Raw genomic sequence first — 13,101 nt, forward strand, 5'->3', positions numbered from 1 at the left:
TTGGTGGTAATGGGGGTGGTGACCAGTCCAGCCCCTCCCTCTCAGGCCTCCTCTCTGGCTGGGCCTTTTGTCTGTGTTCTCCCAGCAGCCAGTCCAGATGTGGAATGCCTGGAGGAAGCCTGTTGCCACAGGCTGATGGCTGCCTGTACCTGGCCCTAGAAGCTCTGTCCCTCACTGAGAAGCCTCTGCCTCTTTAGCAGGGTTTCCCACATAGCCTGACCTAAAAAGGTCTAGGTGTGGGGTGCTGGTCCCTGTAGGATCCCAGGGATGGGATGGAGCCATAGTTTCCGGGAGGCATTTCCTCCTCCAGCACTTGCCCCTCCCCCAGGCTGGTGGCCTCTCTCCAGCCTGCTAGAGGAGGGGCTTGGGGGAAAGGGGCCAAGCCTAGGTACACACACACACACACACACACACACAACACACACACACACACACAGAGAGAGAGAGAGAGAGAGAGAGAGAGAGAGAGAGACCAGACAGACAGACAGACAGACAGATATATAGATATAGATACCCATAGTGTAGATTAGATCCCTCTCTGTGGTCTTGTGCCCAGCCAAACATGATACCCCTCTCAATTGTAACTCATCCTCAGATAGGCCTTATCTGCCCCAGACCTACTGACTTGTTTGTGGTCTCTCCTGTAGCCTCATCTTGGTATCTCTGAGAGCTGTGCCACTCCCACCAGTAGCTATTATATCGTGGGCAGGTGATGCCCCCCATCAGTCACGCAGTAGAATCCTTGTACCCCATCTCTGATTGCTCCATCTGAGGCAGAAGCGTTACATATCCTGTACAGTTATTGAGAGGGGGGACTCGAGACTTGACTTGGGGGTGGGAGGAGTTAGGCACCACAATCTGGTTCTACCCCTGCTAGGACTAGAGTGAGAAAAAGGGCAGAGGTTGGGAGGCTGGGTCCCCTGCCGTTGCCTGAAGACTGCTACCTTAAGTGAAAGTGAGATGTTTAAGGCTGGAGGTGATCGTTATCAGTCTTTCTAAGGTTCAAATATATTTAAAATATATATTTATATAAATGTATACCTGTATGTGTTGGCATGAGTTTATGTGTACCGTGTTTATGTAGGTGCCCATGGAGACCAGAAGAGGGCATCAGATCTCCCGGAACCAGAGTCCTAAGTGGTCATAAACTGCCTAATATGGGTGCTGGGAGGGAGCAAAACTCAAGTCCTATGTAAGAGCATTAATCATTCTTAACTACTGGGCCATCTCTCAGTTTTCTGAGTCAATTTCAGATTTAGTTGAGGTTTCCACAGAAGGAGTGATGGGAAAGAGGCAAGAAGGAAAAGGACCTTGAGGGAGTAGAAGATGTGAACGTTAAGAACTGAGAAAAGACGTAAGTCAAGAGGATTTTTACCAGGCCCGAGGAAGGGGTCAGAAGACTCAGCAAACTCTGCACTGCAAAAACTCCTCTCAGGGAGGCTGGGGACACAGCTTGGAGAGCTAATTTGATCCCCAGGATTGTGAACTAGTTACGGTGGCATACACTGTCCTCAGCCCATGGAAGGTGGGAGCAAGCACACCAGAAATTCACGTTTTTAGCTCCACAAAAAGTTCGAGGTGAATCTGGGATACGTGAGATACAAACAAACAAATGAAACAAAACCAAACCTCGTTTACGGGTGGAGGGCAGTGAGAAGATCAGCCTGCCCCATTCCCTTTGTAACCCTTCTGGCTTTGTCCCCTGCCCAGTGCCAGCTGTCAGAAGAATCCGTATACGTTCAATAGTATACTAACTAGTGAGTCCTCTAGAAGTGGGGGCTAAGAGGGCAGAAAGGAACCCACCACCCAACCCAGGACACACAGTCTAGCTGAAAAAGAAAACTGCAGCTCCAAAATATCTGTGAGGGAGATGCCTGTTACTGGAGAGATCCAAGCAGAAGTAGGGAATGTGACTTTCCCTGCTAGCATCTTGGAGAAATTCCGGCTTCTCTGCCTTCTGCCAAACTGCCCTGTTTGGGGATTGACTCTCAGACTTGGCTGGAATGCAATGAAAACAAGACTGTGTGATTAAGGGGGGGCTCGGATTTGTACAGAAGAGGAGGTGGAGGGTGGAGACCAGAGGGCAGGGAAGGGGCTTGGCAGAGTGGTTAGCCCAAAGTAGTGTCTCCAACAGACTGGTCTGGGGCAGATGCCTGAGAAATAGGCCTGCCTGCAGGATTAACTCACGTTAGGAAGGAGAACGGATCTGAGAGCAGAAGCAGAATAAAGATGGCTCTGTGGATAAAGGAGCTGCCAAGCCTGGAGACTTGAGATCAGCCCTCTGGCTCCACATGGGAGAAGGAGAGAGCCAGCTCTCAAAAGTTGTCCTCTGACCTCCATATACCCAAAATAAAGGAATGTTATTTTTCTAAAAATTAAAGAGCAAGGCTAGGAATGTAAGGTGAAGGAAGGTTAAGCCTCTGAGAACATGTAATCACAATGTAGGAAGGTAACAATGTACCTGTAAGCCAGGCATGGCGGTGGAGATGTTTGATCCCAGCACGCGAGGGAGGGAGGTAGAGGCAGCTGTATCTGAGTTCAAGGCTAGCCTGGGCTACAAAGTGAGTACCAGGATAGTCAGATCAGTACAGACAGACCTTTTCTGGAAAAAAAAAAAGGAAAAAAATCAGAGGAGTGGAGGTCAAGGGGGAGATACCTGTAACCAGGGATCCATACCTAGACCCCAAGATGATAGAACTTGAAGGAAGCCTTGGAAGACCTTACTGCCTGCCTCGACTTTAATTATGGGCTGGAAATCATCCCTCACCATTGCCCCAGCTTTAAAGTGACCAGAGTTTTTGGTTTGGTTTTAGGGTTTGGTTAGTTTGCTCACTTTGTTTTCTAAGTTACAGTTATTGTAGTGTTGGATTTTGCAGAATCTTCAAGGTTTCTCTTCCGTTTCGTTACGGATGTGTGTAGATGTGGGTGCCTGTGTGCCATCCTGTGCCTATGGAAATCAAAGGATATGGATTAGTGTGTGGAGGGCAGAGGACACCTTTCAGGAGTTAGTTCTTTTTCCCTTCAGGATCTGGGGAGCAAGCTCAGGCTGGTCAGGCAAGCTTCCACAGCAAATGCTTTCACTCCCTGAGGTAGGTCACTGTCCACCTTCCCCACCTCTGATTTCACAGTTCCCTAGCCTGGTACACCCTCTGTTCCCCCATGATGGTTATTTTTTGTCCTTCAAACAGCTGGTTTCTCTAGAGAACATGTCACAATCTGAGACACCCTCTTTTCTCCACATCGACATGTCTGTCAGTCCCAGGAGCAAAGCTTCAGGAGGACAGAAGACAGCACCTGCTGTCATGTGGGGAGCAGTACGATCATCTACTCTCAATCCAGCCCTGCCCAGGACATTCACTAGCCATTGAATGAATCTGATTTCTACCACAGTTTGCTTTATAACCGCGTCCATTTTCATCACCTCTCATCTATACAAAGGGTGATCTAGAATGATTAATTCTAGTCCCCTCTGAGGAGGAAACTTATTCTGAACATGAAACACTCTACTGTTTGTCTTGGTATTTTCCTGTTTGTATGACAAAATGCCCTGACAAAAGTAATTTAGGGGATAAAGGGCCTATTGTAGCTCATAGTCCAGGGGTACAGTCCATTATGGTAGAGAAATCAGGTAGGCAAGAGCACCTTGAAGCATCTGGACATATCCACTATGAGAAAGGAGAGACTCAAGCCCAGTTCCCTCCCTCTGTCTTTTAAAAAAATTACATTTATTGGTTTTCTCTGTGCGTGTGTGCGTGTGTGTGTGTGTGTGTGTGTGCGTGTGTGTGTGCGCGCGCACGCGCGCACATGCTTGCGTGCATGCATGCCTGTGTGTGTGAGTGTGAGTGTGTGTGTGAGTGTGTGTACGCACTCATGCACACTCACCATGTTCCACAGCACAAATGTGAAATCAGAGGACAACTTGCAGTTCTCCCTGATCGCTATGTGGGCTTAGAGGTTGAACTCAGGTCGTCAGGCTTGGTAGCAAGCATCTCTACCTGCTAACACATCTTGCGGGCAGTAGCTCCTTTCCTCGTGCAGTCCAGGATCCCTTGTACCCACTAACAGAACCCAGTTAGTATTATCCCTGACAGGCACGTTCAGAGGCCTATCTCCCAGGTGATTCTAGATCATGTACAAGGTGGCCTCTTGTCCTCGTCCCTGTCCCTTCTGAGTGTGGACATGAGAGGGAGGAGGTGGAAGATAAGAACAAATACTAAAATCGTTCCGAAATCTTCTGACGGAAGTGCCTCGGTCATGGAGAGCTTGCAGAGCGCCCCTTTCAATCTAGCAAGGGGCCCTGGCACTGGCTACGATGGGCAGTGGGATCAAGGCCCTCCTGACTCAGTCTTTCTTCCCAGGGGACCAGTGATGCTGCCCAGACTGTGAACAGGGGAGGCAGCACTGTAGGGGCTGCCAGCAGCCGGGGCTGGGGAGAGACATGTGGACACGTAGCCCCTATGGCTTCTGCCTGCCAGATCCTCCGCTGGGCCCTTGCCCTGGGGCTGGGCCTCACATTCAAGGTCACGCATGCCTTCAGATCTCAAGGTAGGAAATGATTCAATGGTGTCAATTCAAAGGGAACAAGAAACTAAGGAAACCAATTGGTCCCGGAAAAAGAGAGAAGTCAGTGGGCTAGGGTTGGGGGAATTCGTGGGTTGACTAGGTGACCTAGATGGCTTTGGCAGCAGGGACCCACGCCATTCTTCTTATCCTTTTTCCTATAGATGAGCTCCTGTCCAGTTTGGAGAGCTATGAGATTGCCTTCCCAACTCGAGTGGACCACAACGGGGCAATGCTGGCCTTCTCACCACCTGCCCTCCGGAGGCAGCGTCGGGGTGTAGGGGCTGCAGCTGAGTCCCGTCTATTCTACAAGGTGGCCGCACCCAGCACTCACTTCCTGCTGAACCTGACCCGCAGCCCCCGTCTCCTGGCAGGGCACGTCTCGGTGGAATACTGGACACGGGAAGGCCTAGCCTGGCAGAGGGCTGCCCGGGCCCACTGCCTCTACGCTGGCCACTTGCAAGGCCAGGCTGGTAGCTCCCATGTGGCCATCAGCACCTGTGGGGGCCTGGTGAGCTGAGGATTCTGGGAAGCAGGGATATGCCCACTTCCTTCTGGAAGTTAAGAAAAACACATGGTCAGCACAATGTAACAATCATAGTAGGGTGTTTTAGAAGTCTTTCGAGCTGGTCAGTCCTTTGAGAAGCAGAAGATGTACATAAAAGAAAATGTATAGACTTATGTAAGGCTGAAAGTAAAGGGACATGTGTTTCAAGAAGGTGGACAAAAAGCATAGCACAGTAAAGTCACTAGCAGTAGGGCCAATGAGATGGCTCCGTGGATAAAGGCACTTGCCGTCTAGCCTTCCTCAAGTTGTCCTCTAGGTTCTATACATGCGCTATGGCAAATGCACATCCATACACATCCACACACAAATAAATGGAGTAAGAACACCCTTTTTAGGAATTAAGAAGTTTAGGAGGGATTGAAGGAAGGAAAGCAGATACTGAAATTGAGCTTAAAATGCTCGATTTTTTTGTTTTTTTTTTTTGTTTGTTTGTTTGTTTGTTTTTGTTTTTAAGACTGAGACTGGGAGGTGGCTCAGTTAATAGAGTTTATACACAAGGAATTGACTTCAGGTCCCAGCCTGTGCACACCTGTAACTGAAGGACTGGGTGGTAGGTGGTGACAGAAAGACTCTGGAGGTCTGGATAGCCAGCCAGTCTAACCAGAATACAGCAAACCCCCGATTCAGTGAGAAATCTAGTCTGGAGGAGATAAAGCAGAGAGTGACAGGGGCTCCCATGTCCTCCTCTGGCCTGTGCACAAGTCCTCAGGCTTGTACACCTCTGCACACGTACACACACATGACAGACTATAAACCAGATGTGAGCCGAGGCTTGCCCACAATCCCAAGCACCTGGAAGGCGAAAAGCAGGAGTTCTGAGTCATACTGAACTACGAGTAGTGAGTTTCAGGCCAGCCTGAACTACTTAAGACCCCACCTCAGTGAAACAAAAACAACTAAAAAAAAGAGGAGTTCAGTGGTAGAGTGTTTACATTGCATGCAGAAGGCCTTAGCTTTTATTCCTAGTACTGAAAAGGGAAAGGGAGAATCGAAGTCATAGAGATGAGTCCAGGATACCAGAGCCTGAACTGAGCTTTCTGTCTCCCATCCAGCATGGCCTGATTGTGGCAGATGACGAAGAGTACCTGATTGAGCCCCTGCAAGGTGGACCCAAAGGTCGCCGTGGCCCAGAAGAGAGTGGCCCCCACGTAGTATACAAGCGTTCCTCTCTGCGTCACCCCCATCTGGACACAGCCTGTGGAGTGAGAGGTACTCCTGTGCCTTTGGGGATGGGCAAGGAGGTTACATGACATTACTCCTTTGAGGCGGAGATAGGCAGCCAGGTCTCCCCACCCCAAAGGTCAGCTGGACACTGTATAATGGAGAGTGAGACTGCTGTGAGAGAACAGTGATTGAATTCAAGAGCTCCATTCACCTGCAGGCATGGGCTATAGAGGATACAGATTCTAAGAGGATGGTGCTGCAAGGCAGTGGAGTGACCCATCATTGCTGTGGACAGCTGTCTAGCAGCTGTTGGGTGTTCAGGGAGGAAGCCATTCTTTACCAAGAATTATTGCCAGATCACACAGTTAACCTGTAGAATGGTCATAGCAGCCAAAAACGCCAACCAGAGCTAAGAGTTCAGTAGAAGAGTGCTACCAGAGTTGTAGAAGGTTCTGCAAAACATGCACACACACACACACACACACACACAGACACACACAGGCTGATGCAGTTGGGACCCCTCTCCTATTTTGGTTGCCTTGTCCAGCCTTGATAGGAGGGTTTATGCCCAGTCTGATTGTATGTATCTTGTTAGGCCATGTTTGGTGGATATCCTTGGGTGGAAGGAATGGAGAAAGAGGTAACTTCGGTCAAGATGTAATATATGAGAGAAGAATAAAAGTTAAAAAAAAAAAAGGGTTGGGGATTTAGCTCAGTGGTAGAGCGCTTACCTACCAAGCGCAAGGCCCTGGGTTCGGTCCCCAGCTCCGAAAAAAAAAGAAAGAAAAAAAAAAAAAGTCAGGCTGAGGAGATAAGTATGAAGGCCAACCAGAGTGCATACTTCCTATCCCCAGCATCCAGGCAAATATGTCAGGCCACCTAAAATCCCAGGGATAGGGAGAAGAAGACAGGTGATCCCCGGAGCAAGCTGGATAGCTAGACTAGATGAATCAGTTAGCTCCAGGTTCAAGTGAAACCTTGCTTCCATAACTAAGGTTGAGAACAATATAAGGAAGATGCCCAGTGTTAACCTCTGGCCTTCACACACACAGGCAGTCAGCTGAAGAGCTTGGGCACTGTCTTAGGTTTTTACCGCTGTGAGTTCATTCAACCATGTTCACAACACAACCAGTGACTGTTGGTCATTTAGGGAGTGAAAGAATAGGAAAGCCATACGAAGCACACAAACTTATCACCCACATACTTGCAAAGAAGAAACGCCATCAACCAAGACATTGGGCAGAAGAGTCACCAGACACACAGCAGTTCTGTATGGCAGTTGTCAGGCAGCTCTGGGATCCACCAGCAATAGGTGTTCAGTACCTCTACTTTGTTCCCCAGATGAGAAACCATGGAAGGGTCGTCCATGGTGGTTGCGCACCCTGAAGCCACCGCCTGCCAGGCCCCAGGGGAATGAAACTGAGCGAGGCCAGCTGGGCCTGAAGCGATCAGTCAGCCGAGAGCGCTATGTGGAGACCCTGGTGGTGGCCGACAAGATGATGGTGGCCTACCATGGGCGGAGAGATGTGGAGCAATATGTGTTGGCCATCATGAATATTGTAAGTGCCTCCCCCTTCCTAGGCACGGAGTCCTGAGGGCCTGTAGCTAGCCTCTAGGATGTCAAGGGAGGAGCTGTCACACCCTCACCGCTGATCTGCCACCAGGGGCCAGAACAATAAACTGGAAAAGGGAAGAGATCTGATAAAGCCACGAGCGATGGGCAGAAGCTTTGTACCAAAGGCCTAGGGACAGATGCTCTAGTGGAGGTGGCTTGCCTGGGCCTAATTTGCAGCTCGGTCCCCTTAAGCCAACCTTCCTAATACTGTGACCCTTTAATCCAGTTCCTTATGTAGTAGTGACCCCAACATAAAATTATTCCATTGCTACTTCACAACTATAATTTTGCTAGTCATGAATCATAATGTAAATATCTGATATGCAAGATATCTGATGGGATCCCCCTAAAGGGTGGCAACCCACAGGTTGAGAACTGCTGCACATGCCTTTGATCCCAGCACTCAGGAGGTAGAGGCAGGCAGAGCTCTGAGTTTGAGGCCAGTATGGCCTACAGAACTAGTTCCAGGACATCCAAGGCTACAGAAAGGAACTCTGTCTCAAAAACAAAAACCAACCAACCAAACAAACAAACAAAGCAGGTGGGCCAGTGAGATGCTTCAGCACATGAAAGTACCTGCTGGCAAGCCTGAGGATCTGAATTCATTAATCCCCAGGATTCACAGCATAGAAGGAGAAAACTGACTTCTGCAAGTTGTCCTCTGACTTCCCCCTTCATGCTATGGCTTAGGTGCACAAACACACACACACACACACACACACACATACACACACAAAAAAAATAATGAGTTTTAAAAAAGAATGCTGGGCATCGTGGTACATGCTTGTAATCCCAACACCTGAAAGGGGGAGACAGATAGGCAGATCCTTCAGGTTTGCTGGGTGGCCAGCCTTGCCCTTTCAGCAAGTTCCAGGTTCAGCAAGAGACCTTATCAGAAAAACAAGGTAGAGAGCAGCTGAGGAAGATGCTAGCTGTTAACTTCCGTCTACAACACATATCCATACACAAGAATATACAATGCCCATGCACACACTCGAACACACAGCCTGCAGGTACTCCTTACAGTTAGCGATGCACCTTCACAGGCCCACATCTATGTGCATATCTACCTACATAAACACCTACCTACTCGTTTATACAGATAACCTCCTTGGCCAGAGGTAGTGGTGCATACCTTTTTTTTTTTTTTTTTTTTTTTTTTGGTTCTTTTTTTCGGAGCTGGGGACCGAACCCAGGGCCTTGCGCTTCCTAGGTAAGCGCTCTACCACTGAGCTAAATCCCCAGCCCCAGTGGTGCATACCTTTAATCCCACCCTTAAAAGGTAAAAGCAGGAGGATCTGTGTGAGTTCCAGGACTACATAGTGAGACCCCAGCTCAGACAAAATAAGAAACAGATAGCTTCATCGCTCCACGTTCAGACCTACAGTCAGCCCTTTGTAGTAGCAGTTGGTTCCAAGACCCTTATAAATGCCTCAGTCTCCTGGTGTTTATCTCCCACAGTAGATGATAGAGAATTTCACGTAACCTCTTCACATCCTCCCAAAGACTTTAAATCAGCTTTAGACAGTATTAGAGGACTTTATTAGACAGCATTAGTATTAGTCAGGAGAAAGTCTGTGTGTGTTTAGTACATATAATTTTGTGTGCGTGTGGCCTATACGTGTATTCATATGTATGCAGGTGTGTGTACTTTCATGTGCACATGCATGTCAAGGCCAGAGGCTGACACTGGGTGTCTTCATCAGTCACTCCCCATCTTTTCTTTTTTTCCAGTTATTATGTTGTATATGTCAGTGTTTTGCCTCAATGTCTTTCTGCATACCTCGTGCATGCAGGGCTCTTGGAGACCAGAAGAGGGCACCACGTCCCCTGGAAATGGGAGTTACTGGTGTTTGGGGCTGCCATGTGGGTGTTGGGGATCGAATCAGATACTCTAGAGCAGCCAATGCTATTAGCTCTTGAACTGTCCCTTCAGCCCCTGCATCTTATCTTTTAAGGCAAGGTCTCTCTCACTGAACCTGTGGCTCACCAATGACTAGACTGGCTGGCCCAGTGGTGAGCTCCAGGAAGCTGCCTGTCTTTGTTCCCTTAGCACTACCACTATAGAAGTGTGTTTGGAAACCCAAACTCAGATTTTCGTATTTATACAGCAAGCATTTTACTTATTGAGCCATCTCCCCAACATGCAAATTTTTGTGAGATTTTTTGTTTGTTTGTTTTCCTCCTTTCTCTCCTCCTTTGTCTCCTTCATCGGGGTCTCATGAAGTCCAGACTCAATTCTTTATGTAACTGAGACTAGCCTTGAACTGTTTTTCTTCCTAACTCTCCCTCCCAAGTGCTGGTATTATCTGTGTGCCCATTGACTGATATATTTAGTCAGTACTTGGCTGAATCCAAGGGTGCAGAGTTCCGGGATACATCGTCATGCTGTCTATACTCGGTTCCTGTACTGGAACTTGATTGAGGTTCTGTTCCTCCCTGTGCCTCCCCCGTTAACAGGATCTATAATAACTAGAATGCTGCCTACTACAGAGGATGAAGGGTAATGGTAGAGCACACACCATATAGCAGGGTTTGAAGAACGAATTCTTGTTTCATTGAAGCAATAAAAGGAGACAAAGGCCAGCAAGATGGCTCCCAGGGTAAAAGTGCTTGCCAGCAAGCATGATAACCAGAGTTCTCTTCTCTGGCTCCACATGCCAGAAGGAGAAGACTGACTCCTAGAAGTTGCCTTATAAATTCACACATTCAAGATCATGCAAATATACACATATACACACACACTTTTTAAACATTTAAGACAAAGTTGAGCAGACTAATAAATGACACACACAGTCTGATAGCACCGTCTCTGTGTTCTGTCCCAGCCCCATATCTTTTTTTTCTGGCTTTCAAAGTTTCCTAAAACTTGCGAGGCTTCCTGGGGATTTCTAGTAAGTTAAGGATAGCCCAAGGAAGCCTCCCAAGATTCCTGCACTGCCTGCTCTCCATCACCTGGGTCCACTTATACTTTGGCCACTCCTCTTCCTACCTGCCCGCTTCTCCGCCATCTCCGGCTCTCTTGCTTCCACCTTTCGGTAGTGATGCTTACATTGGTACCTTCAGACGGCAGAGGAGTAAGGACACATCCTTCATGCAACCGATGGGCAGATAGGGAGAGGACAAAAAGGAGATTTGGAGGACAAGTAGAGAAAACCTCAGTTGGGACAGAGAGAGATGTGCTGGCAAACAATAAAGACTGAAACCTCATGTACGGCACCACCCGCCGTGCGCCCTGCCTGCCATCTGGACATCAGCACTCTCATCTTTGAGGCATGAGGGAAAATAAAGAAACTGCTAAGGCAGCACGGTTACCTAGCACCCAGCACACAGTTGTTGCCCCAAGAAAACTCTGATCGCTGCTTTTGCTCTTTAGTTTCGAGGCAGAGGAGCATATGCATGCAGCTGTGAAAGGCAGAGGTTGACACTGGCGTCTTCCTCCACCTTTTTATATGTATAGTTTTTATTTATTCCTTGAGAATTCCATGTGTGTGTACGGTGTGTTCTGATCATATCCACCTTCTACTCTTTTTCTCCCACAACTCCCCCACACATATTTCCCCTACTATGTCTCCCAATCTAATTTCACGTACTTTGTTTTTTCTTTTTGAGACAGGGTCCTCCTATGTATCTCTCCTTAGCTGGCCTGGAATACAGCCTATAGACTTGGCTCACCTGGATCTCTGTCTCTGCCTCCTGAGTGCTGGGTTTAAAATTGTGCCACCAAACCTAGATCATTTTTTGGAGGGTCAGGTTTTGTTGTTTTCCTTTAACATACTAAGTCCAACTAATGCCTTAGGGAAAGACATCAACCAGAGACACATCCCTGAAGAAAACTGCCCCTCCCTCCCCCGAGAAATCATTAATTAGCAATAGTTCCTCGGCTAGGAGTGGTGTTTCATGAGCCCCTCCTTCATTGTTCTCTACCTTACATTTTGAGAGAGGATCTCTCACTGAACCTGGAACTTGTAGATTCAACTAACCTGACTGGCTAGTGAGGCCCCAGGGTTCCACCTGTGCTGGGACCACAGATGGGCATGTGCCCTGCACCTATTTTTTTGGTTTGTTTTTAAATGGGTAATTGAACTCAGGTCCTCACACTTGCATGGCAAGTCCCTTACTAATTGAGCCGTCATGACTATTCTGTCTTTCACTGTTCTGGGCTCCTCTTAAGACTCTGTCTCTCTTGTTTCTTGGAGGTCAGGTTGCCAAACTTTTCCAGGACTCGAGTCTGGGAAACATCGTCAACATCCTCGTCACTCGCCTTATCCTGCTCACAGAGGACCAGGTGGGGATCTGGGGTGTGTCTCACCCTTTCTCTGTCCATACCATTGTTGCCTGATGTCTTCAGAGTGGCAGGGCACCCATGACCTCAACCTTCTTATCCCCAGCCCACCCTGGAGATCACCCATCATGCTGGGAAGTCACTGGACAGCTTCTGTAAGTGGCAGAAATCCATCGTGAGCCACAGTGGCCATGGCAACGCCATCCCAGAGAACGGTGTGGCAAACCATGACACAGCTGTGCTCATCACACGGTAAGGAGCAGGGAGGACTCCAGGACTGAGGTCAATGGAGCAAGTAGAGAAGGGATCATCAGAGTCCAAGAAAGGGGAACAATTGCCAGTGGAAGATAGAAAGGGTTAGGAACCTTTAAGGAGCCAAGGAGAAAAAATGCTGAGAACCTGAAAATGCCCTGACCATGCAGCCATTAATTCCATTCAGTCACTTAATCATGTATTGTCAGCATCCTCAAGACCGGCTAATTGGTTCTAGTCGGGGCACAGCATAAGGCTTAGGCAAGACTCAATCCTCAGAGCCAGTCAAGTTATTTTCAACTCAGCAATGAAGGAAGTAGGAAGGTCAAGAGGTCGAGTTCATCCAGGGCTACAAAAGACCTTGTCATTCACACAGGTGCACACTTACACGCAAACACACACACACTCCCACCTGTTCTTGTCAGCTACGCCAAAACTGAGGCCTCTGGCATCAGCCAAGGAGGCCACCCAGCCAACTCACTGCCATCTGTTTCCACAGCTATGACATCTGCATCTACAAGAACAAACCCTGCGGCACTCTAGGTACTGAGTCCTGTTGGGTGCAGGCACCACAGAGGGTGGCCTTGATCCTGGGGTGAGACCTCCCATGGTGGACAGAACTTAGCCTGCACGGCTTTAGGTCCCTTGACCCACCCC

The 13,101-nt window shown here is 48.4% G+C and overlaps 1 protein-coding gene across 25 annotated transcripts in view; it reads left to right on the plus strand.

Annotated features, from left to right (window-relative positions):
- The window catches only part of Adamts10 (ADAM metallopeptidase with thrombospondin type 1 motif, 10), a 29,912-nt gene that overhangs the window by 967 nt on the left and 15,844 nt on the right, over nt 1–13,101 (plus strand). For 10 of the 25 annotated variants that reach the window (XR_015623993.1, XR_015623994.1, XR_015623995.1 and 7 more), the window contains 7 exon segments: nt 4,359–4,545; nt 4,725–5,071; nt 6,181–6,337; nt 7,634–7,851; nt 12,112–12,195; nt 12,299–12,444; nt 12,944–12,987. Coding sequence is in view for 5 of the 25 variants with exons in the window: in NM_001271445.1 (NP_001258374.1) it covers nt 4,458–4,545; nt 4,725–5,071; nt 6,181–6,337; nt 7,634–7,851; nt 12,112–12,195; nt 12,299–12,444; nt 12,944–12,987 (1,084 nt within the window). In the remaining 20 variants the exon portion in view is untranslated. 25 annotated transcript variants of the gene reach the window in all.

Source organism: Rattus norvegicus, chromosome 7, assembly GCF_021556685.1.
Source record: "Rattus norvegicus strain SHRSP/BbbUtx chromosome 7, alternate assembly SHRSP_T2T, whole genome shotgun sequence".
NCBI lineage: Eukaryota > Metazoa > Chordata > Mammalia > Rodentia > Muridae > Rattus > Rattus norvegicus.